This window comes from Panthera onca, chromosome C1, assembly GCF_046562875.1.
Source record: "Panthera onca isolate mPanOnc1 chromosome C1, mPanOnc1 haplotype 2, whole genome shotgun sequence".
NCBI lineage: Eukaryota > Metazoa > Chordata > Mammalia > Carnivora > Felidae > Panthera > Panthera onca.
Window position 1 is genome coordinate 206323415 of NC_138346.1, and position 23369 is coordinate 206346783.

The 23369-nt window shown below is 39.2% G+C and overlaps 1 protein-coding gene across 12 annotated transcripts in view; it reads left to right on the top strand.

The window, feature by feature from the left end:
* Positions 1 to 22631, top strand: part of HP1BP3 (heterochromatin protein 1 binding protein 3) — a 38644-nt gene extending 16013 nt beyond the window's left edge. For 11 of the 12 annotated variants that reach the window (XM_060626701.3, XM_078452278.2, XM_078452275.2 and 8 more), the window contains 7 exons: positions 62 to 142; positions 1469 to 1623; positions 11663 to 11753; positions 17000 to 17159; positions 18686 to 18797; positions 20268 to 20381; positions 20823 to 22631. In XM_060626701.3, coding sequence (XP_060482684.1) covers positions 62 to 142; positions 1469 to 1623; positions 11663 to 11753; positions 17000 to 17159; positions 18686 to 18797; positions 20268 to 20381; positions 20823 to 21117 — 1008 coding nt within the window. In that variant the 3' untranslated portion in view covers positions 21118 to 22631. Of the gene's footprint in view, positions 1 to 61; positions 143 to 1468; positions 1624 to 11662; positions 11754 to 16906; positions 17160 to 18685; positions 18798 to 20267; positions 20382 to 20822 lie in introns of those variants that run through there. The other variant, XM_060626709.2, reaches the window with a different exon arrangement.
* The last annotated feature ends 738 nt before the right edge of the window (positions 22632 to 23369 follow it).

Below are 23369 nucleotides of genomic sequence, written 5' to 3' on the forward strand. Positions count from 1 at the left end.
AATACCAGGATAATTTAAAATAAAAATATTGGTTATTGCAACTAAAATTAATTTACCATAGGTAAAAGGAAAAGGTGCTTCTGGGAGTTTTATTGTGGTCCAAAAATCAAGAAAAACACCTCAGAAATCCAGAAACAGAAAGGTAAGAGGTCTAAACCACAGTTTGAACACTCTAAAACTACATCTCCTAAAATGACATTTATTGAGTGGTCACTGTGTGCCAGGCACTATGCAAAGTGTAGCCTTAGTATTAAGGCCTGAAGAGGTTGTAAGTAATTTGCTCATTATCGCCCAGCTGGTGAGTAGAAAACAGTGTAAATCCAAGCAGTCGTCCCCCCACCCCTCCCCACCCCCCCCCACCTCCGAGCCCATGCACTTAACTGCCATATGTTGAATTATTGGCAACTCTATGAATTATACTTCTGTTAGTGAAACCAATCTGTTAAATGAAAAGGGACATATATGAGTGCATCTTTTACCCAATATTAGACCCCCAAACTATATCCAGAGCCAGTTTTTCGTTTTTCGTTTTTTTCTTTTTTTTCTTTTTCTTTTTCTTTCTCTTTTTTTCTTTTCCTTTTCCTTTTCCTTTTCCTTTTTCTTTTTCTTTTTCTTTTTCTCTTTTTCTTTTTTTTTTTTTTTTGGTAAATGTTAACACTTCTCCTTAAGACACATAATTTCATTTGTGGAAAGTATAATACTTTCTATAATAAAGTGAAATACTAAATATAACTAATATAAAAATATATAAATAAATAATAATTATAAAATATTAATAATAAAGTGAAACATTCAGTATTCTCCCCATGTCAGTAACTGAAATCATGACTGTTCCTCTACAGCTGTGTTTTTGCAACTCTGAAAGTTTTTGTACATTTTTTCTACAACTTTGAAACACTTTTGAAATGAACTTTTGTGCAGTGCTTTTTGGTGCTGCATGGTCTTTATTCTTTGTTATTGAAGGGTAAGAATAAACTAAGACTTTTAAATAAAGTCTACCATTCCTTTTCATTTTTATACTTTTTTTTTTTTTTTAACATTTATTTATTTTCAAGAGCCAGAGAGAGAGTGTGAATGGGGGAGGGACAGAGAGAGAGGGAGACACAGAATCTGAAGCAGGCTCCAGGCTCTGAGCTGTCAGTGCAAAGCCCTACACGGGGCTTGAACCCACCGACTGTGAGATCATGACCTGAGCCAAAGTTGGACGCTCAACTGACTGAGCTGCCTAGGTGCCCCTCATTTTTATACATATTTTTAACTCTCAATCTGAATTTCATAACTCAAAAAAGTTGCCACACAAGTGCCATCGTGCCCCATAGTATATTTGTTTGAATGTGGAAAAAAGTGATAGTTTAGCACAAGTTAAATTATCAATCAATTTAGGAAAGCCCTTGAGTTGAATACAGAAGCATTTGAACAGAGAACTCTATATTCTTTAATGATGGTAATTTTTGGTAATATATTTCAGGATAGAAGCTCCGCAGTGGATCCAGAACCACAAGTAAAATTGGAGGATATCCTCCCGTTGGCCTTTACTCGCCTTTGTGAACCTAAAGAAGCTTCCTACAGTCTCATCAGGAAATACGTGTCTCAGTATTACCCTAAACTTAGAGTGGACATCAGGTATGAGCCGTTGGCCTGTACTTCAAAGCACAAATGTCTGTGTTATTCCCTTAGCCCCTTTTTCATGAGAAAGGTGAAAGTAAATATTCAAGAAGGATTACATTTAGCTGAGCTAAGGATAAAACCTTTTTTGTGGGTTTTATTTATTTGTATTTTATTTTATTTTTTAAAGTTTATTTAGTTAGAGAGAGCATGGCCTGGGGAGAGGCAGAGAGAGAGAATCCCAAGCAGACTCCACACTGTCAGCACAGAGCCTGACAAGGGGTTCATACTCCATGAACTGTGAGATGATGCCCTGAGCCAAAATCAAGAGTCGGATGGATGCTTAACTAGCTGAGCCACCCAGATGCCCTCGGGCTTTATTTTTTTGTCTTGTTATATTTTCTTTTTCATATCTCCATTGTAGTTTCTTTCTGAAAACAAAAACAAAAACAAAAAAAACACCTACATGTTAAGTCTTACAAGACCTTGGTAGAATAATTCTTTTACCGTGTCAGCTGTTAGAACATTCAGCATTAAACTCAATGTCCTCTCAGCTTTCATTGTTAAAAAAAAAAATTTTTTTTTAATGTTTATTTTTGAGAGGGACAAAGCATGAGTAGGGGAGGGGCAGAGAGAGAGGAAGACACAGAATCCAAATCAGGCTCCAAGCTATCAGCACAGAGCCCAATCCCATGAACCATGAGATCGTGACCTGAACTGAAGTCAGATGCTTAATGAACTGGGTCACCCAGGCGCCCTAGCTCTCATTATTTTTTTAATTTTAATGTTTTTTTTAAATCGTGTTAAAATACAGATAAGCAAAATTTACCATCTTAACCATTTTTAAGTGTACGGTTCAGTGGTATAAAATACATTCATGATGTGCTACCATGAGCGCCGTGTATTGCCAGAACTCTTCATCTTGTAAAATTGCAGCTCTGTACCCATTAAATAGGAAATCCCTTTCCCCCCGGCCACCACCTTTCTGCTTTCTGTCTGTATGATTTTGGCTATGAGTACCTCATGTAAGTGGAGTCATCCAGTCTTTATCTTTTTGCGACTGGCTTCTTTCATTTAGCACAGTGTCCTCAAAGTTTATCCTTATTGTTGCATGTTAGAATTTCCTTCCTCTTTTAGGCTGAATAGTACTCTTTTGCTGTATGTACTCCATTTTGTTTATTCATCCTTCTGTTAATGAACACTTGAGGTTTCACGTTTTGGCTCTTGTGAATAATGCTGCTATGAACACTGATGTACTAATACTTCTTTGAAACCCTGCCTTCAGTTCTTTGGGGGTACATACCCAGAAGTAAAACTGCTAGATGAAATGATGATTCTAGTTTTTAGTTTTTTTGAGGAACTGCCATGCTGTTTTCCACAGTGACCATATCATTTTACTTTCCTACCGACAGTATACAGAATTTCTAATTTCTCCATATCGTCGCCAACCTGTGTGTGTTTGTTCGTTTAAGTTTTTTTACTTATTTATTTTGAGAGAGCTAGTGGCGAAGGGGTAGATAGGGAGAGAGAGAGAATCCCTGCGCAAAGCCCAATGCGGGGCTCAAACTCACAAAACTGGGAGATCATGACCTGAGCTGAAACCAAGAGTCTGACACTTAATTGACTGAGCTACCTAGGTGCCCGTTGTTTGTTTTGTTTTCAGCCATCCTTAATGGGTGTGAGGTGATTGGTACGCATTTCTTTTAAGTTTTTGTTTTTTGAGCTAGAAAGTGCAAGTTGGGGGTAGGCAGGGCAGAGAGGGAGAGAGGATCCCAAGCAGGCTCTGCACTGTCAGCACGGAGCCCGTGCAGGACTTGAACCCATGAATTGTGGGACCATGACTTGAGCTGGAAGTCGGATGCTTAACTGAGTGAGCCACTCAGGTGACCCCACATTAAACTCTACTTTTTTAATTTAGAGTTTGAATCATAAGAGAATTCAGGTTTCTGTAAACCTCTAGAGAAAAATAATATAATATCCTAATTTAAACATGTAATGTAAAATTCTGGCAGAATTTTGGTAGTAATTCAGTTCTAAAAAGTTGCCACATAAAAATATCTACACTGATCATTGAGACATTTGTGCAGATACATTAATTTGTTTATATTTGTAATTCACAGAGTTTGTGTTTGAGTGTGTGTGTGTGAGATCTTTGTTATGATGGATGACTTTTGGAAAATTGTCTTTAATCCAGTCATTTCTACAGACGATTTTTATATCGAATGCATGTTGTCTTGATATTGTTCAGTAACAGTATTTCCTTGCATTACTGAGGCATGCAGTTAGAATTGCTGAGGCTTTAGCCCAGAAGCCACATTTTCAGAAAAGCACTCAGTGGTCTTCAGAGTGCCCAAGGAGAGTCCGTGAAATAGTGCGAAAGACAAGGGAATCACAGAAGCACAAAGTTTGAAATTAGTGTCCTGGTTTTTGTATGCTTTTTCTGCCCTGAGTGTGACCCACATATACAACCATGAGCTAGAAATGCATTTAAATACACATTTCACTTTTCTCTCTCTTCTCTCTCTGGTGACTGGAGACCATTATCTTCTCCCAGCTTTTTCTTTCCTTACCTTTCTACTGTACTCCCACCAGACAAGTTGTTGATAGCAGTGTAACTTTGTTACATGTCTAATCTTTATGAACATTTCTGACCTTATGTTGAAACAATATTTTCCTGATAATAGGTGGGTTATCCACTCATAGGTGATAACGAACCTAGAGACCTTTTCCTGTGACCTCGTTAACAGTAACTTTTTTTTTTTTTTTTTTCTTTTTCCGTTTACTTCTCTAAAACTATTGATTTTCTCTACCACTGACTGTCAGGGAGTCCTGTCATACATACAATTAACATGATAATTTGGCCATACTTAATTTTAATTTTAGTTTTTGAGAGGTGGGTGGGTGGGGTACACAGTTGACCAAGGGGCAGAGAGGGAGAGAGAGAGAAGCAGGGCTCACCTAAAGCAGGGCTCAGGCTCACCCGAAGTAGGGCTCAAGCTCACCTGATGTGCCGGTCTGTTCTATTTATCCCACACCTCCATCTAATCTGTAAGCAGTTACTTTGGATTTGGTATTAGGATATATCCATAAACAAACCTCTTCTCATTACCTCCACTGTTACTACTCTTCCAAGCCACCATCATCTCTCAGTTGTTTTAGAGCAATGACTTCCTAACTCCTCTCATGCTCCCTCTCCTTCAGTCTGTTCTTAACCTAGCAGTGAGGGTGAAACTTGTAAAAATGCAAGTTAGATCGTATCGCCTTGCTACTCAAACCTTCCTGTGGCTTCCTAGCCCCGTTACAGATAGAGCCAGTGTCTCTAAAATGGTATATGACATTATGCTTCCATTGTGTCTTTGACCTAATCTCCTACTACTTTTCCCTCACTTAGCTGGCCTCAGAGTCTGTATGCTTGCTGTTCCCTTTGCCTGGATGGTTTTCCCCATAATCTACTTTGCTCACGCCTTCACTTCTCTCAGGTTTTTACTCTGATGTCCTCGTTAGAGTGCCTTGACCCTGCCTTGACTGCCTTCCTTTTTTGTAATTGTTTTATTTTGGAAACTTTCAAACATACACATAAATGTAAAGAGAACAAACCATCGTACTAACATTTCCGACAAAATCCTAAGCATTATCCAATACATAGGCCATGGTCACATGTCCCCAGTTGTCTCTAAAGTGACTTGTTAAAGTTAGTTTATTTTTGAGAGAGAGAGAGTGGGGGAGGGGCAGAGAGAGAGAGAGAGAGAGAGAGAATCCTGAGCAGGCCCCATGCTGTCATCGCAGAGCCCAACAAGGGGCTCCGTCCCACAAACTGTGAGATCATGACCTGAGCCAAAACCAAGAGTTGGATGTTCAACCAACGGAGCCACCCAGGCACCACCAAAATGACTTCTCATAGTTGGTTTGTTCCAGTTAGTGTCCGTACCTGGCTTGTACACTGCATTTGGTTGATGGAACCACCTAAATTCCATTTGCAACCTTTCCCTCCTCTCCCAGCATTCAGAATTCTACTTCTCTGTCTTACTTTTCTCCATAGCACTCATCACATTCTAACACATACTGCATCTGCCTGGCCTTTTTTCTTTCTTTTCTTTCTTTTTTTTTTAAGTTTATTTATTTATTTATTTTAAGTTTATTTATTTTTGACAGAGAGTGCAGGCATGAGTTGGGGAGGGGCAGAGAGAGAGAGGGAGACACAGAATCCGAAGCAGGCTCCAGGCTCCAAGCTGTCGGCACGGAGCCCGATGCGGGGCTCCAACTCACGAACTGTGTGAGATCATGACCTGGGCCGAAGACAGACGCCCAACCAACTGAGCCACCCAAGCGCCCCAAATTTGTTTATTTTTGAGAGAGAGAATCCCAAGCAGGCTCCACACTGTCAGTGCAAAGCCTGATGTGGAGCTCAAATTCATGAACCATGAAATCATGACCTGAGCTGAAATCCAGAGTCGCATGCTTAACCAGCTGAGCCATCCAGGTGCCCCTGCCTGGTTGTTTAAAACTACCTGTCTACCCCATTAAAATGTCAGAATCTTGAAGACCAGGATTTAAAAAAAGATTTTGTTTTTAATGTTTATTTCTTTTTGAGAGAGAGACAGCATGAGCAAGGGATGAGCAGAGAGAGGGGGAGACACAGAATCCGAGCCAGGCTCCAGGCTCCTACCTGTTAGCACAGACCCCAACGTGGGGCTCAAACTCATGAACCACGAGATCACGAACTGAACCGAAGTCGGACACTTAACCAACTGAGCCACCCGGACACCCTGGCCAGGAGTTTTATCTATATTGTTCACTTCCGTTTCCTCCACGCCCTAGCACACAGTAGATACTCCATAAATATTAGTTGAATGAGTGATTGAATGCCTGTGGGCATTTCACCTGGCCACTCCACAAAGAGTGTTCGTCCCAGAGTGTGTGAGATGAGGCACATGTTTCTGCTCCTGTATACTAGCGGCTGTAGAGCTTGTGGTAAAAAAAAGCACAGACTTTGAAACCAGACCCCTTGGGTTTAAATCCTGATTCTGTCATTTTCTAGCTCTGTATCCTTGAGTAATTTCCCTCTCTGTGTCCCAGTTTCCTAACTGATAAACAGTGTATCAGTAAGGTTGTTACCAGGCGTACGTCTCCTAGTACATGTTAAGCACTTAGAACAGTGCCTGGCACATAGTAAGTGCTCAACTAATGCTAATATTAGTCTCTGTTCCAATATAATTCTCATGGTATGAGCATCCTATTAGCATGCTAAATAGGATTCTAATTTCAAAGACTTTTTTGAGAGACTGTATGCACACATGTGCAAGCAGTGGAGGGACAGAGGGAGAGGAAGAGAGAATCTTAAGCAGGCTTCATGCCCAGTGTGGAGCCTGACGCAGGTCTCCATCCCACAGACTGTGAGATTATGATCCAAGAGTTGGATACTCAACTGACTGAGCCACCCAGGTGCCCCAACGGTATTTTTTTGAATTTTTATTTATTTATTTTGAGAGAGAGGGAGAGCGAGCACGAGTGGGGGAGGGGCAGAGAGAGAGGGAGAGAGAGTATCCCAAGCAGACTCTGTGCAGTCAGCCTGATGACGCAGGGTTCGATTTTATGAACATTGAAGTCATGACCTGAGCAGAGATCAAGAGTCAGATGCTTAACTGACTGAGCTACTCAGGCATCCCAGTGTTTTTTATATAACATGCAAGTTTCTTCTGTATTTGATAACAATGATTTTTTGCAAATCTGAATTAAAAACTGGATATGTTGGATTTACATAGAGACTTTGAGTTCACTCTAAGATACCTTCAGAAACTTTAAAGGGTAGTCCTGTCACATGGCATTAGAAATCATTGTGTGTGATGTAACTTCTTTATACTCTTTTTTTTTTCCTCTTCCCACACCAATATAAGAACATAGCCCAAATTCAATTGTATGCCCTATACTTATCTCTGAACTCTTTAATTTCTTTGGTGACCCCTTAGATTCTTAACATTTTCAACTCTGAGCAATTTCAGGCATCTTGTGATCTTCTTAATTCCATTTATGCATTTCTAACAGACTGACGGAACGCTCTCATTTAGATGCTTGCAACTCAGAATCCTTGTTGCTATCCGTTGCTTTTTTGTTCTCCATCCCTTACTTCTGATTCTCTCTGCACATGGCTTTCATTTATATATGTCTCAATGCAGACCAACTTTCTTCATGGTTGAGTAACATGGCCTTCAACAATTACCCATGATTTTCTGCTTCAAACTAAACTGGTCTGGTTATCTAATTAAAAACAAAACCTGTTGGGGCACCTGGATGGCTCGGTTGGCTAAGCATCCGACTCAGTTTTGGCTTAGGTCATGAACTCACATTTCTTGAGTTTGAGCCCCACGTTGGGCTCCACACTGACAGCGCAGAGCCTGCTTGAGATTCTCTCTCCCTCCCTTTCTCTCTGCTCCTCTCCTGCTCGTGTTCTCCCTCTCTCTCGCTTAAAATAGATAAACTTAAAAAAGAGAACATGTTATAATAATAAAAAGTTCCTTGAATTTGTATAGGGCTTTATAAAACCCTTTTGTACATTGTTTTCCATATTTCTCAAAATAGACTTAAAAATACATATTCCTACCTCAATTTTGCTGATAAAAATCTTAGGGTTACCTGGCTGTTCACTGGTAAAATCAGAACTTCATTTTTTTTAATAAAAATTTTTTTTTTTTTTTTGAGAGAGAGAGAGAGTGCATGCGTGCTTGGGAGAGGCAGAGAGAGAAGGAGACGGAGCATCCGAAGCGGGCTCTACGCTGAGAGTGGAGAGCCCGATGGTGGGCCTTGAACTAATGAACTGCAAGATCATGACCTGAGTTGAAGTCAGGTGGCCAACCGTCTGAGCCACCCAGATGCCCCCGTTTTGTTTTTCAATATGATACTTGCTTTTTCCACCGTTCTGGGCTGTCTTATATTGGAAAGTGCAGGCATAGCATAGTGAATAAGAATGTAGAATCTGGAATCAGACTGCCCAAATTTGTACTGGTTCTTCCCCTACCTAACTGTGTGACTTTGGAAAAATGACTTGACTTTTCTGTGTCACTCAGCTTTTCTCCATTTGTAAAGTATGGGGAATAATAGTACCTATTTCTTGGGTTTGTTGTATTATCTGGTTTAATCCACACATATGAAATATTTTGAATAGCACTTAGCACTATAGTGAGTGCAAAATGGTGTGACATAGACTAAATTTTTCAGAACAGGGAGCTGTGCCTGGGAGTTAACAGTAAGTTAAAGAGATGGGGCATGATTAGGTATAGAAGAGTGTAGAATTTAGATGGATGGTAGAGTGACATTCTTACAATTTTTTTTCAGTGTTTATTTTTTGAGAGAGACAGAGCACAAGTGGGAGAGGGGCAGAGAGAGAGGGAGATGCAGAATCTGAAGCAGGCTCCAGGCTCTGAGCTGTCAGCACAAAGCCTGATGTGGGGCTTGAACCCACAAACCGTGGAATCATGGTCTGAGCCAAAGTCGTATGCTTAACTGACTGAGCCACCCAGGCGCCCCAGTAGAGTGGCATTCTTTAAGAGCTTCATGAGAAAATTTCAGAGACAGGAGTTAGCATTCTTTTTTGGGAACTAAAAGGAGACCGGGTCTGACTGCATCTAGACTAACAAGGAGTAGGATCACGTCATGGAAGGCTTTGAAGCTGGGTTGAGGCTTTAGGACCTGACACCTGATCAGTTGATTAACACCGTAAAGGTGGCTTCTGTAGGTGTATTGACCTAGTTGTGGTATGCATTATGAAGACAGAAAGCACAGTGCCCAGAAGGGAGGGCATGGTGGCTTGTACTAAGGTTATGGCAGTGGTAAAAGAATGGGCCAGTCTCAGAAGTTTTGAAGCAGCTGGTAAGTAAGGATTTTACTAGAAGATAGAGGAATGAGTGACAGAATTCTGTGACTTCTAAAAGCCCAAAGTATATGTTGGCATAAAGATTGCCGAGAAAACAGAAATGTTAGGAAGGAAACCAGTTTAACTGATCGCTGCATTCTTGGAGCATCTATCTGAACCTCGGTTAAGGCAGTTCTTCTCACTGGGGTGTCAGTGTTTTACTTTGTGATCCCCCATTGGAAATCAGTCTTTAAGCAGTCTGCCTTATAGAGCAACTAATGGAAAACGTGTTTGACAATTAAGTCATTCCCTCAGTTATGTTCCCAAAGCTCTATATTGTGTACTTCAACCCTGATCCTTCTCATTCTTTACAGAGATTATTATATATTCATCATCTCTTAAATTCCTTGAGTTTAGTGACGAGATCTATGTGTTTATCCCTGTATAACTATAATAAATACTCAGTAAATGTTTGTGGGATGAGGGACTTGAAGTGTGGTATGTGTGTGTTTGGGGTTGTGGCATAAATCATATTCCTCCTAAATGGAATATACTGGCTTAGAAATATTTTCATTGTGAGTTTTCTTTAGTTGGGAGTTTCTTCATTTGGAGTATCAGGGATGTGCAAGATTTGATAGGCTAGTTCCCACTCTTTAGCATCCTATTAGATCACGGCATCCCCTCTGTTATTCCTCCCTAAGCATACAGACGATGTCATGAAAAACTAGTGTCGGCTCAACCTGTAATGCTTAGTGGTTAGGTAAAAATTTTAAATTTCTTCTCCGAAGAAAAATATCAGAGTGAAGCACCTCAAATGATAGTTTGGCCCTCGTAATTCTGCCTCTCGACCGGCTGCCCTGCCGATCTTTATTCGTCAACGCAGTAACTAACCAGTTTCAAGCCACTCACCTCAGATTCTTACTGGGTGCTCTTCTAGTAATTCTTGAGAATTATGACAGAACACACCAGGCTTGTAGATTATGATCCACCCTTCCTTCAGATGTCCTGTTGTTGGCCTGAATGCATAGCTTTCCATTTGATTGTCTTCTTCCCTACCACAGCCCCTTTTAAGCCCAAAGTCAATTTGATTGGTTTGTGCCTGCACCTAAGGTTCCCCCCGCTCCCACCTCTGAGACTACACCTTGACAGGACAGTCTTGCACTTGCTCTTATGTTTTTTGGTTTTTTTAGAATTTTTTTTTAAGTTGATTTATTTTGAGAGAGAGAGAACAAGTGGGGTAGAGGCAAAGAGCGAGGGAGAGAGAGAATCTCAAGCAGGCCCAGAACTGTCAGCGCAGAGCCTGATGTGGGGTTCAAACCCATGAACTGTGAGATCATGACCTGAGCTGAAACAAGAGTCAGATGCTCAACCGACTGAGCCACCCAGGCGCCCCTAAGATTTTATTTTTAAGTAATCTCCACCTCGCCATGGGGCTCGAACTCACAGCCCCAAGGTCAGGAGTTACACACTGCACCATCTGAGCTGCCAGGCACCCCTCTCAGTTTCTTCTTTCTTGCCATTTGGTTTTGATGACCTAGTATTGTTGGTTTGTGTTTTGTCTTAAACTGTAACTCTCTTAAGACAGAGACATTATGTTAAGAACAACCTTTTTTCTTTCAGTTTCTTCTCTCAGTTTCTTCTTTCTTGCCATTTGGTTTTGATGACCTAGTATTGTTGGTTTGTGTTTTGTCTTAAACTGTAACCCTCTTAAGACAGAGACATTATGTTAAGAACAACCTTTTTTCTTTCCCAGGGAATTCTATTAGGCTAACTTCAGAGTTTGTAAAAAAATGTTGTTTTCTGTTAATGTGTCACATACTTTTTAAAATACAGTATCTAGAAATTTTGCCTGTGAGAATTCTTGAGTTAGGTGGGACTTTAAACATGCTTTGTTTGATTACACAGTTTGGTTGCTGTTGTGGTAGAATAAATGGAAGGTGTTTGGAGTGCCCTAGAAGTTTGGTAATTGGTTCTGTATGGGACATGGTTTGTGTCTCCGGGTAATGACTTAACTGCTCTGCTTAAAGTAAAAAGAATGCCACTTGTTAAGGGTGCCAGTATTTTATTTATTATTGTCCATTTTAACAAACTACTACTACATCTAATAGGAATCAGAACTTAAGTTCAGGGGAAAACCCTGGATCTGTTTCTTCATATCTTTCCTCATTGATGTTTATCGCTATTTTTTTTGTTTGTTTGTTTTCTCTGCAGGCCTCAGCTGTTGAAGAATGCTCTGCAGAGAGCAGTAGAGAGAGGCCAGTTAGAACAAATAACTGGCAAAGGTGCTTCTGGGACATTCCAGGTTAGAGGCCAAGAAGGCTTGGTTGTAGAGAAATGACTCTCAAAAGTTTTGGTTTCAGGACCAACTTATACTCTAAAAATTCTTTGAGGACCCCAGGAGGTTGTTTTTATGTGGGTTGTACCATATTAGAGATTAAAACTGAGAAAATTTTTAAATATTGATTCTTTTTTTTTTTTTTTTTTTAATTTTTTTTTTTTTTAATGTTTATTTTATTATTTTTGAGACAGAGAGAGACAGAGCATGAATGGGGGAGGGGCAGAGAGAGAGGGAGACACAGAATCGGAAGCAGGCTCCAGGCTCTGAGCCATCAGCCCAGAGCCCGACGCGGGGCTTGAACTCACGGACCGCGAGATCGTGACCTGAGCTGAAGTCGGACGCTTAACCGACTGAGCCACCCAGGCGCCCCTCATTCATTTTTTTAAGAAAACATTTTACGTCAGCATAAATAACATTTTTTTGTGGAACAATAACTATATTTTTGGAAAACTTCATGAGAAGAGAGGTACTATTCATTAAAAATTTGCAAATCTTTAACGTCTTATTTAAGAGAAGACAGCTGGTATCTGTGTTAACAGATATTTCAACATATTTTGGGTTACATCTTTGAAGAAAATTCACCTCACAGAAAAGTATGGAGTATTTTAAGATAATTTTCAAATAGTTGTGGGTATTATTCTTTGATACTGTACCAAAACTCAACAAATGGTGATTTTTAAAGTAGCTTTATTGAAGTATGATTTGTATGCCATAAAATAGACTCATTTTAAGTTACAATTTATAATTCAGTGATTTTTAGTAAATTTACAGAGTTGTACAACCATCACTACAATCCAGTTTTAGAACATTTCATCACCCAGAAAGATCTCTTGTGCCCGTTTGCAGTCTCTCCCCATTCTCCTCTGCAGCCAACCTACTAATCGACTTTCTCTTTACATGGATTTCCCTTTTCTACACATTTCTTGTAGATGGAGTCATACAATCTATCGCTTTTTTGGTTTGGCTTCTTTCACTTAGCATAATCTTCTTTGAGTTTTATCCATGTTGCAGCATGAATCAGTGCTTTCATTCCTTTTTATTGCCACATAGCATTCCATTGTATGTATTTAACACATTCTGTTTACTCACAAATTGATAAACATTTGGGTTATTTCCACTTTTTACTCTTACAATTAATATTGCCTATGAACCTTTACATCCGAATCTTTGTGCAAATACATGTTTTTTATTTCACACGGATATGTAACGAGGAGTGTGGACTTACTGGACACTATGGTCAATTTATGTCGTAAGAAACTGCCACAGTGTGTGCATCATTTTACATTCCCGCCAGCAAAGTATAAGGGTTCCGGTGTCTCCACATCATTGCAAACACTTGTTACCGTCTTTTTTAGAATTCTAGCCATACTGGTGGATGTAGAGTGCTGTTTTGTTATGGTTTTGGTTGGCATTTCCCTAATGATTCCTGATACTGACCATCTTTCCTTGTGCTTAATGGACATTTGTTTATCTTTTCTGGTAAAATGTCTATTTAAATTCTTTGCCTGTTTTTAAATTTGGGCTATTTGTCTTATTATTGAGATGTAAAAGTTATTAACTAGACTCAAGTTCCTCATTAGATACATGATTTGCATATATTTTCTTCTCATCTGTGGCCTGTGCTTTCACTTTCTTAATGGTATGTTTTGAAGTGCAAAGGTATTTAATTTTGATGAAGTCCAGTATGTCATTTTTTAAAATTGCTTCTGCTGTTGGTATTATATCCAAGAAATCATTGCCTAACTTAGGATCACAAGATTCACTCCTACATTCTTTTTAAGAGTTTTTAAATACTTTTAGGCTCTGTCCATTTTGAGTTTTGTTTATGGTATGAGGTAGGGCTATAAATTCATGTTCTTGCCGTAGATACCCAGTTGTCCTAACACTTTTTATTTATTTATTTAAAATTTTTTAAATGTTTGTTTATTTTTGAGAGGGAGACAGAGAACGAACGAGTGGGGGAAAGGCAGAGAGAGAAAGGGAGACACAGAATCCGAAACAGGCTCCAGGCTCTGAGCTGTCACCACAGAGCCCAGTGTGGAGCTTGAATTTGGGGACAGTGAGATCAACACCTAGGCCAGAGGTGGATGCTTAACTGACTGAGCCATCCAGGCACCTCATAACACTTTTATTTATTTATTTTTTATTTTTAATTTTTTTTTTTAACGTTTATTTTTTGAGAGAGACAGAGTGTGAGTGGGGGAGGGGCAGAGAGAAAGAGGGAGACACAGAATCGGAAGCAGGCTCCAGGCTCTGAGCTGTCAGCACAGAGCCCGATGTGGGGCTCAAACTCAAAAGCTGTGAGATCATGACCTGAGCCAAAGTCAAGACGTTCAACTGAGCCACCCATGTGCCCCAACACTTTATTTATTTATTTATTTATTTATTTATTTTATTTATTTATTTAAAAAAAATTTTTTGTAATGTTTCTTTATTTTTAAGAAACAGAGACAGCATGAGCGGGAGAGGGCAGAGAGAGAGAAAGGGAGACCCAGAATCGGAAGCAGGCTCCAGTCTCTGAGCTGTCAGTACAGAGCCCAACGTGGGGCTTGAACCCACGAGCTGTGAGATCATGACCTGAGCCGAAGTTGGATGCTCAACCGACTGAGCCACCCAGGCGCCCCCCCAACACTTTTTATTTAAAAGATTATCTATTCCCCACCGAATTGCCTTGGCATCTTTATTAAAAAAAAAAAAAAAATGACCATACATATTAAGGATTTATTTCTGGACTCCTGATTTTTCTCCATTGATCTATGTATGAATTCTTATGCCAGGATCATAGTCTTGATGACTGTAGCTTTGAAAATTTTGTGCAAGTTTTCAAATTGGAAAATGTCAAAAAATGTAATGTTTAAAGAATATTTTAATTATTCTTAGTCTTGTGCATTTCCATATGAATTTTAGGATCCATTTGTTATTTTTCACACACACACACACACACACACACAAAACCCAGCTAGGATTTTGGTAGAGGTTGCACTGAACCTATACATCAATATGGGAAGAATCACTGTCTTTATAATACTGAGTTTGCTAGTTCGTGAACACTGACTGTCTCTTTATTTAGATCTTTAACTTCTCTCAGCAGCATTTTGTAGTTTTCAGTATATAGGTCTTACATTTAAGTTTATTCCTAAGTATTTTATTCTTTTCCACGTTATGTTGAACGGAAGTATTTTCAAGATTGTTCATTGCTGACATTTAGAAATACAGTTGATTTGTCTGTTGATCTTATATCCGGCAACATTGCTGAACTCATTCACTAGTTCTAGTAGTTTTTTTGTAGATTCCTTAGGATTTTTGTGGATTCCCTAGGATTTTCTACATAGAGAGTCATGTCATTTGCAGATAAAGACCATTTTGTTTACCTTTCTCATCTGGCTGTTTTGTTTTGCTTTGCTTTGCTTTTTTCTTGCTTAATTATACTGAATAGAACCTCCAGTACAATGCTGAGAGCAGACATCCTTGTCTCATTCCCCTTATTAAAGGGGAAACATCAAGTCTTCGATCATTAAGTTAGCTGTGGGTTATTTATAAATGCCTGTTATCAGGTTGAGAAGATTTCTCCCCTATTACTAGTTTGTTAGGAGATTTTATTATGAGCAGCTTTTGGGTTTGTAAAATGATTTTTCTGTGTCTCGAGATGAGCATGTGATCTTTGTCCTTTATTCTGTTAATACGGTGTATTACATTAATTGATTTTGTGGTAATTCCTTAAAGGTTAGTTGCCATGTGGAACCTAAAACCATATCTATGAACCTCTTGTACTCTTGCCTTAAATCTTTGGGTCTGTCTTGAACTTGGAGCAGATGTTTTAACTGCATAATTTTATAACATGGTCATATGGTCATTTGGAAGATAGTGGTTCACTGAATCATACAGATAATTAAAGTGTTACCACATTTCATCAAACAGTAACAAAAGTAATAGTACCCACCGATCTTATCAGAACAATATTTAAGTACTCAGAAATTACTAAGCTCACCGTAGTATATACAAATGTTCCATGATTTAAATTTTTTCTTAAAAAGTTGCATTTTATGCTTGGCAACAAATACTGTTAGTTGTTTTCCTTGAAGGGAGAGGCTCAATACATTTTCAAGAAAATGTCTACCAGATGGCCAAGTCTAAATAATAATTAACCATAGTGTATCTATTAGTCGTTCCTTCAAGTAAGGAGTATCCCATGAAAAATGAAGCTAGTTCAGCTCACAACTCAGACCCTGGGGTGCTTTTCCTTGAGACCACCATCCTATCTCCACATGTAGTTGACATGCTTAATGTGTTCTTCCCATTTCATCCCATAAAATAACAAAAAGACATGTACTGGGATTGAGATTTAATAAGATAACTTTTGCTACTTCATTGAGGACATTCTTAAGTGAAATTGGCTTTTTTTTTTTTTTTAAACAAGCACATAGCAGTAAAGAATACAGCAACTACTGGTACATTTTTGTGTCTCCGCCTTGATTTATGGTAACGTATCAGCAGTTTTACCCACCATTGCTTTTCCACCATCAGTGCAGATGCCACCACAGTGAAGAAGGCACATCACGTCTTAGCATTATTAGGAAAATAGTTTTGATCTTGCAGGTCCCCTGAAAGAGTCTCAGGATCCCCAGTGGGTTTGTGGACCACTCTTTGAGAATCTCTGTTGTAGATCATACCTGAGTTTGTCCTTTTACTCTTTGTGCTTAATGGTGCTTATCTTTGTTCCCCATCCTTTTGTCCTTGGAATATGCTATGTAATTTTCTGTTGTATGATACCCTAAACAATTATCAAACTTTTCCTTCGCTATTTTCTTTACAGGATTAAAAAGGTTATTTATTATTTTTCTAACTACTCCACTTTTCAGATTGAGACAAGGAAGTATTCTCAAAACTGTCTTATTTATTTGGGACATAACAAGTTAACCTGCTTATTGGGATACAGCTGTCACTCTGTTTGAGTTAAGGGTAGCTGTTGCTCTGTTAGGTTGGATGGAGGGGTTAATGGAAAGAGAAAATATCCATAGGAGGGTTGGGACTCCTCAGTTAGATTAAATACCTGATGAGCGGGAAGAGAAAGTCCCTAACCTGACAATTTATTGTAAAACATATCTGTGCTAATGCAGGAACTCCGACCCACCTGGTGCAGAGGAGTCTTGTCTTGACCTGCTTTGGGAGAGTGTTGTCTTGATGCTTTTCTCTTCCTCCTTGGAAAACAGCTGAAGAAATCAGGGGAGAAACCCCTGCTTGGTGGAAGCCTGATGGAATATGCAATCTTGTCTGCTATTGCTGCCATGAATGAGCCGAAGACCTGCTCTACCACTGCTCTGAAGAAGTATGTCCTGGAGAACCACCCAGGGACCAATTCTAACTATCAAAGTAAGGCTCAGAGTTGTGTGCATTTAACTGGGATCGGGGGGATTGTCTTGTAAACAGTTCTGGAGATCATGCTATTGCAAAGCATTAACCGCTGACTGAACACCAAGAGGGAACAACTTTACAAATTTATTATTTACAAAAGGAAAAACAAATAAGCAAGGCTTATCCTTAATTTACAATGTCTGCTGAAGATCAGGATTTGATTTTACTTTACTATAAAGATTTTAGATAAATCTCTTGGTTCAGAATACCTCTCAAGTATAGTATCTTTTTGCCTTTCTGAATGTCTACCAAACCATGTAATTTTCCCTTGAAGCCAAGCAGGTGTTTTAAAATGCTACTTACGTTGTTTCTTGTTGCCTTAAGCCCTGTAACAAAGAATACTTTTTTCAGTGAAGCGTCTTTACCCTGTCAGGTGGTGATTTGAGATTAAAAGCCTCGCCTTAGCACTGTCATATCCAGGTTAATGAGGCTGTATATTTTCTCAGTGAACTACTAGAATAGGTATAGTGGTGTAGGGTAAGAAATATGGAAAATAAGTAACAAAATGCACACCAGGCTGTATTCTTTTGATTAAAAGTAATTTTGAAGTCTTAATACTGACTTTTAACCTATGCAGTATGAATTTTATAATGTTATGAAGGAATGCTTTCCTTTTTTTAATGTTTATTTATTTTTGAGAGAGCATGTGTGCACACCTGTGTGCAGGGGAGGGGCCAGGGGGTGGAGAGAGAGTATCCCAAGCAGGCTCTGCAAACAGCACAGAGCCCCACAGTCTGCAGAGCCCGACACGGGGCTCGAACTCACAGGCCATGAGATCATGACCTGAGCCAAAATCAGAAAATGAACACTCAACTGAGCCACCAGGTGCCCCCGGTTTTGTCATCTTTATAGATACTCTCCTAAATTATTTCTGAGTACATACAGGTATACAATAGATGTTTGAATGAATGGAAATGAGAGATTAGTTTTAGGTTGGCTACTAATCATTTTTGCGTCACTGTAGGGCACGTCACTCACCACTCTGGGCTCCTGTTCTGCTTTCTCTGAAACGAGGAACTTGTCTTAATGGTCTTAATGGACTTAATGGTCAGTCTCTTGCCATGACAATTTAACTCTTTTCAAATTTATGGGCACTTAATTGTTAAGTGAATTAGTTAACAATTCTGACCACAAAAATTTCAGTTAGCACATGTCACCTACTGTTTGACAGGACAGTAAATTTGTATATAAATGTTTGTGGTTGAGGGACTTATAAAATAGAATAACTAGGGGCACCTGGGTGGCTCGGTTAGGCATCTGACTTCGGCTTAGGTCATGATCTCACGGTTTGTGGGTTCGAGCCCCGCTTCGGGGCTCTGCGCTGACGGCTCAGAGCCTGGAACCTGCTTCGGATTCTGTGTCTCCCTCTCTCTCTGGCCCTCCCCCACTCATGCTCTGTCTGTCTCTGCCTTAAATAAATGTTAAGAATTAAAAAAAAAAAAATTGAATAGATAACTTTCTTCATTTCTGGATTTTTTATTCAGTGCATTTGTTGAAGAAGACTCTTCAGAAATGCGAAAAGAATGGATGGATGGAACAGATCTCTGGCAAAGGATTCAGTGGCACCTTCCAGCTCTGTTTTCCCTATTACCCCAGGTAAGCAGCCAGGCCATAATGTGAAGTGTTGGTGATTGTAAATTTAAAATCTTGGGCTTAACTGATTAATTTATTACTGTTTTACTTGAAAATAAAGACTACTTAAGGCAGTATTGTTTTAGAGCAAACACTTTTCATGTTAGAACTGGAGAATGTTGGCTACCCTGCTAGATCTTATTAGCCACCCATTCCTTAAAATCAAGCATGGAATTCTTTGAGATCATCGGCCAGTTATTTTTGTGTTCATTCTTTCTTTATTAAATAAATGATAATGACAAGATTATTAGAGGATTATGTATGTTTTCATCATCACTCAAGGAGGGGAGAGCATTGGCTGCTTCCAATAACCCTAGTCTGCCTTCTCCATACTATAGAGATAGGGCCATTTCCTTGAAAATCTTTTTGATCTATACTTTATTTATGCACCAAACCAAAAAATGTATTGAGCACCTCCTTGGGGCCAAGCATTGTTCTGTGCACCTGTGCAATGGCCTTCTTATACTCTGATTTCTAGTAAAGTGCCATGACATGTACCACTAAAGCCCTATTTTAGCAAGAGTATAGTGTATTTCTTATATTGTACCTTGTGTACAAGCCTCTGTTACTTGGCCGATTGCATATTATTTGAATTTTTCAAATATTAAATCTAATTCTTAAAGTCATGTACATAAAATGTTATAATTCAAGGACTTATTACACAATGGAATCAATATTTGTATCAATAAGGGCAAAGAAAACTAGAAAATCCTTGCTTTCTCTAAAACTTTGAAGAGATTCAGCCTTTATGATATTTTGAGGTCTTTTGCCAGTATCATGAGGCCAAAAAAATGTATACTGCTGTGCAAACTGTTTGCTGTCTTGTAGACAGACCAGTCACTGCTGTATATTCAGTGGCTAATACAGTGCTGGACACATATCAGGAGCTTAAATTGCTTACTAAGTAAATGATTAAGAATCCATTTTAGGGGCGCCTGGGTGGCTCAGTCGGTTAAGTGTCTGACTTCGGCTCAGGTCATGATCTCACAGTTTGTGAGTTCGAGTCCCACCTCGGGCTCTGTGCTGACAGCTTGGAGCCTGGAGCCTGCTTCGGATTCTGTGCCTCCCTCTCTGTACCCTGCCCCTCCCTGCTCGCACTCTCTCTCTGTCTCTCAAAAATGAATAAATATTAATAATTAAAAAAAAAAAAAAACATAAAAAAATTAAAATAAATTAAAGAGTCCATTTTTTCTAATGGTAGGAGGAAGGGAATGAGGTATGGTTCTGGACTCTCAATAGATTTGTTATAACTGCGTGTGTGTTGAAAACAGGTTAAACTGTAACCCGACACTTGCAACATGGCATTTGGGGAGGGCAGGAAGATGTGGAATGTCGAAGAAAGAGCATCTAGGTTCACATTTTTCCCTTTCCTATGTGGGACTTCTCTTTTATGTGATTTTACCTTATTTTTCTTTTCTTTTTTTCTTCTCATAGCCCAGGAGTTCTATTTCCAAAGAAAGAGCTAGATGATTCAAGAGACGAGGATGAAGATGAGGAGGACTCTTCAGAAGAAGACTCTGATGACGAAGAGCCACCACCTAAAAGAAGGTGTGGATGTGTGGATGTCCTACCTTTGAGCTAATAGTGGCAGTAATAGTAATTAATAGCATTGTAACAACTCAGGATCCTTCTCAGAAGGCTCTTGGTGTAACATTTGAATTTGTCTTCCTGGAAATTCAGGGGCTTTGAACTTAGGAAGCACTGTGAATATGTGTAATTTACTGTTTGGTCAAATCTGTGTGTATATCCGTAGTTGGTTGGTTATTCAAAGAAAAACAATCCCATATTTTCCTAGGAAGAACATCACAAATTATGTACAGACTCCCATGAAGTGGTTTTAGTAAGGGCTATAGTCCAATCACCACGTTCCTATCCTTTACATCGGTGACTTCTGTCTACCCTGTGTCTTTTTTGGCAAAGTATCCGGTCGTCCTGGCAGAGTGAGTCTCTTGAGTACTAAGTGATCGCCTTTGCTCTTTGTTCTCACAGGTTGCAGAAGAAAACCCCAGCCAAGTCTTCGGTGAAGGCCGCATCGGTGAAGCAGAGAGGGTCCAAGCCTGCGCCCAAAGTCCCAGCTGCCCAGCGGGGGAAAGCTAGGCCCCTGTCTAAGAAAGCCCCTCCTAAGGCCAAAACTCCTGCCAAGAAAGCCAGACCCTCATCCTCAGTCATCAAGAAACCTAGTGGTGGCTCTTCAAAAAAGCCTGCAGCCAGTGTGAGAAAGGAAGTGAAATTGCCCAGCAAGGGCAAAGCCAACATGAAGAAGTCTTTCAAAGCAAAAAAGTAAATTTTATAGGAAAAAAAGGGTATCATGATAAAATTCAGAATCTTATTTTCTAAGGTCAGTGTGCATTTGTTTTAGTTTTGATGCTTTTAAAATTACATTTTTTCCCTTCCCTATGAACATTGTGGGGAGGGAATATAAATAAACCAATTTAGGCATTTGTTCGCTTTAGGTGCTGTTCTTGGTGCCTACCCCTTCCCTCAGTCATTTTAATTTCTGCGATAACTCCGGATTTTCCTGAACTGTATAATCTACACTTGTCATTTTTTCTCCCTCTACCCCAACCCTCTTTCTTTTTCTATTGTCAGCTTTGGCTTTTTTTTTTTTTTTTTTTCTTTGTTTCTTCCAGCTTTATCTAAACACTTGCAAAGATTTTTATATTTGTAGAAAACATCAAGAATAGGATACTGGTCAGGTGCTGGAAGTAAAAAAAAGAGGCAGTATATAGCACTGACTGAATGGAAAAGCCTTCTGCCTGGAGACTTCAGTTATAGCTATAATAATTAATCTTATTTATAAAACCACTCCACTAACCCTTTCTCTCCAACTATATAAACACAGAGACATCTTAGCTTTGGGAATAAGCCAAAAAACATTATGACTTCATTAGATTCTGCAGACCTAGGACTCCTTTGGGCCACTTTTCACGTTGGCCGATTTCCAGGTGTTTTTCACTGGCCCAGAGCATTGCGCTCCCTCAACCACAAGCACAAATTCCCTCCACCATTTGGTTTCTGACTGAAGGGAAATACAGGAATATGTTGAGTTTATGATTTCTGGTGTCACCTGTGTTACCAAAAACCAAACCATATAAAATCTTGATCAAATGTTTAAATATATTTTTTAATATTTGGAGCATGAGTTGTTTCCTGTTTGCCTTTTTTATAAGGAAATGTTGGAGAGTTACATCATTGCTAATATAGAAATGTTAAGTGGAAAAACATACAATTTGCTAAAATAAACTAAATTCCAGATTCATCTGTGGGTTTTTTTCCCCTCCTTTCTTTCCACAGCACTTTTGATATCAAGCAAGTGGCTTCTTTTTTTGAGATACTTACAAAAAAGAAAAAAAAAAGTAAATGAAGCCCAACTACCTAACCCTTTCTCATTTGTATTTGGTTTAGTATTGTGAAGTTGTGTTAAATAGTACTAGCTTTCTACTTGAGAAATACTGATTTCCGGTTATCATTTATCCTCCCTGTGGCACTTGACATTTTAATTGTCTTAAACTTTTTGGTGTACATCTTCTGGCCCCTTGAGTACTGCCAGAGGCAAAAGACGTTTGTTTCCTTCATTCCACTTGCATTGTCTCCTGGGATCTCATCTGCAGCCTAGAGTGTGGCTGGGAAATGGACTTGAGAAGATTGGCTTGAAGTAGATCCATAATCATGTGTGATCCCATCATGAGCTCATTGGAATTTGTGTTGCATGTAAGGCAATCTTTCCTGTTGTAAATCTTCCTTTTTTTATGTACATATATTTTGAAAAATATGAATAAACATGAAATTTTAAAGCTGCTGAACTGTAGCTTATATTTAAAAGATTCTATCTAGTAGACCCTTAAAAGTAGCTAAGTGTTGCATTCACTGGAGTCTTTCCTCCTTGGAATAGCTGCCATCCGTTTTCCTTTGTATTTCTTTCTTTCTTTCTTTCATTTTTTCGTGTTTTTTAATGTTTATTTTTGAGAGAGAGAGAGAGAGAGTTGGAGCCAGGGAGGGGCAGAGAGAGAGGGAGACACAGAATCTGAAGCAGGCTCCAGGCTCCAAGCTGTCAGCACAGAGCCCAATGTGGGAGTTGAACCCACGAACCTTAAGATCATGACTTGAGCCGAAGTCAGACACTTAACCGACTGAGCCGGCCAGGTGCCCCTTCCATTTTCCTTTTTAAATACAAACTTCAGTTAATTTGCTTTTGAATTCTTCATATGGATGGTAAATGATGTTTCTAGATCTATTGAACCCAATTACTTAATGAATAAGAAGTTTAAAGTCATTTTGCATTTTATTGAGGTCCTTGTTTTCAAGATCATAGATTCCAGTTTTTTATGTTTGATGTTCAGATAGATAGTCTTTAGACTAGAAAAAAAAATACAGCACTGCAAAAGGGTTGATAAACCGTACAGACCTGATCTTAGAAAGTAATTCTAATTTCTCTTTTGCTATTTGGCAGGTAATAATTCTCAATTTCTTAGTAGTATGAGTGTTGGGTACCTGTGCTAAGAATACTCTTCTGGGATCAAAGTTGGAGGATTTTGG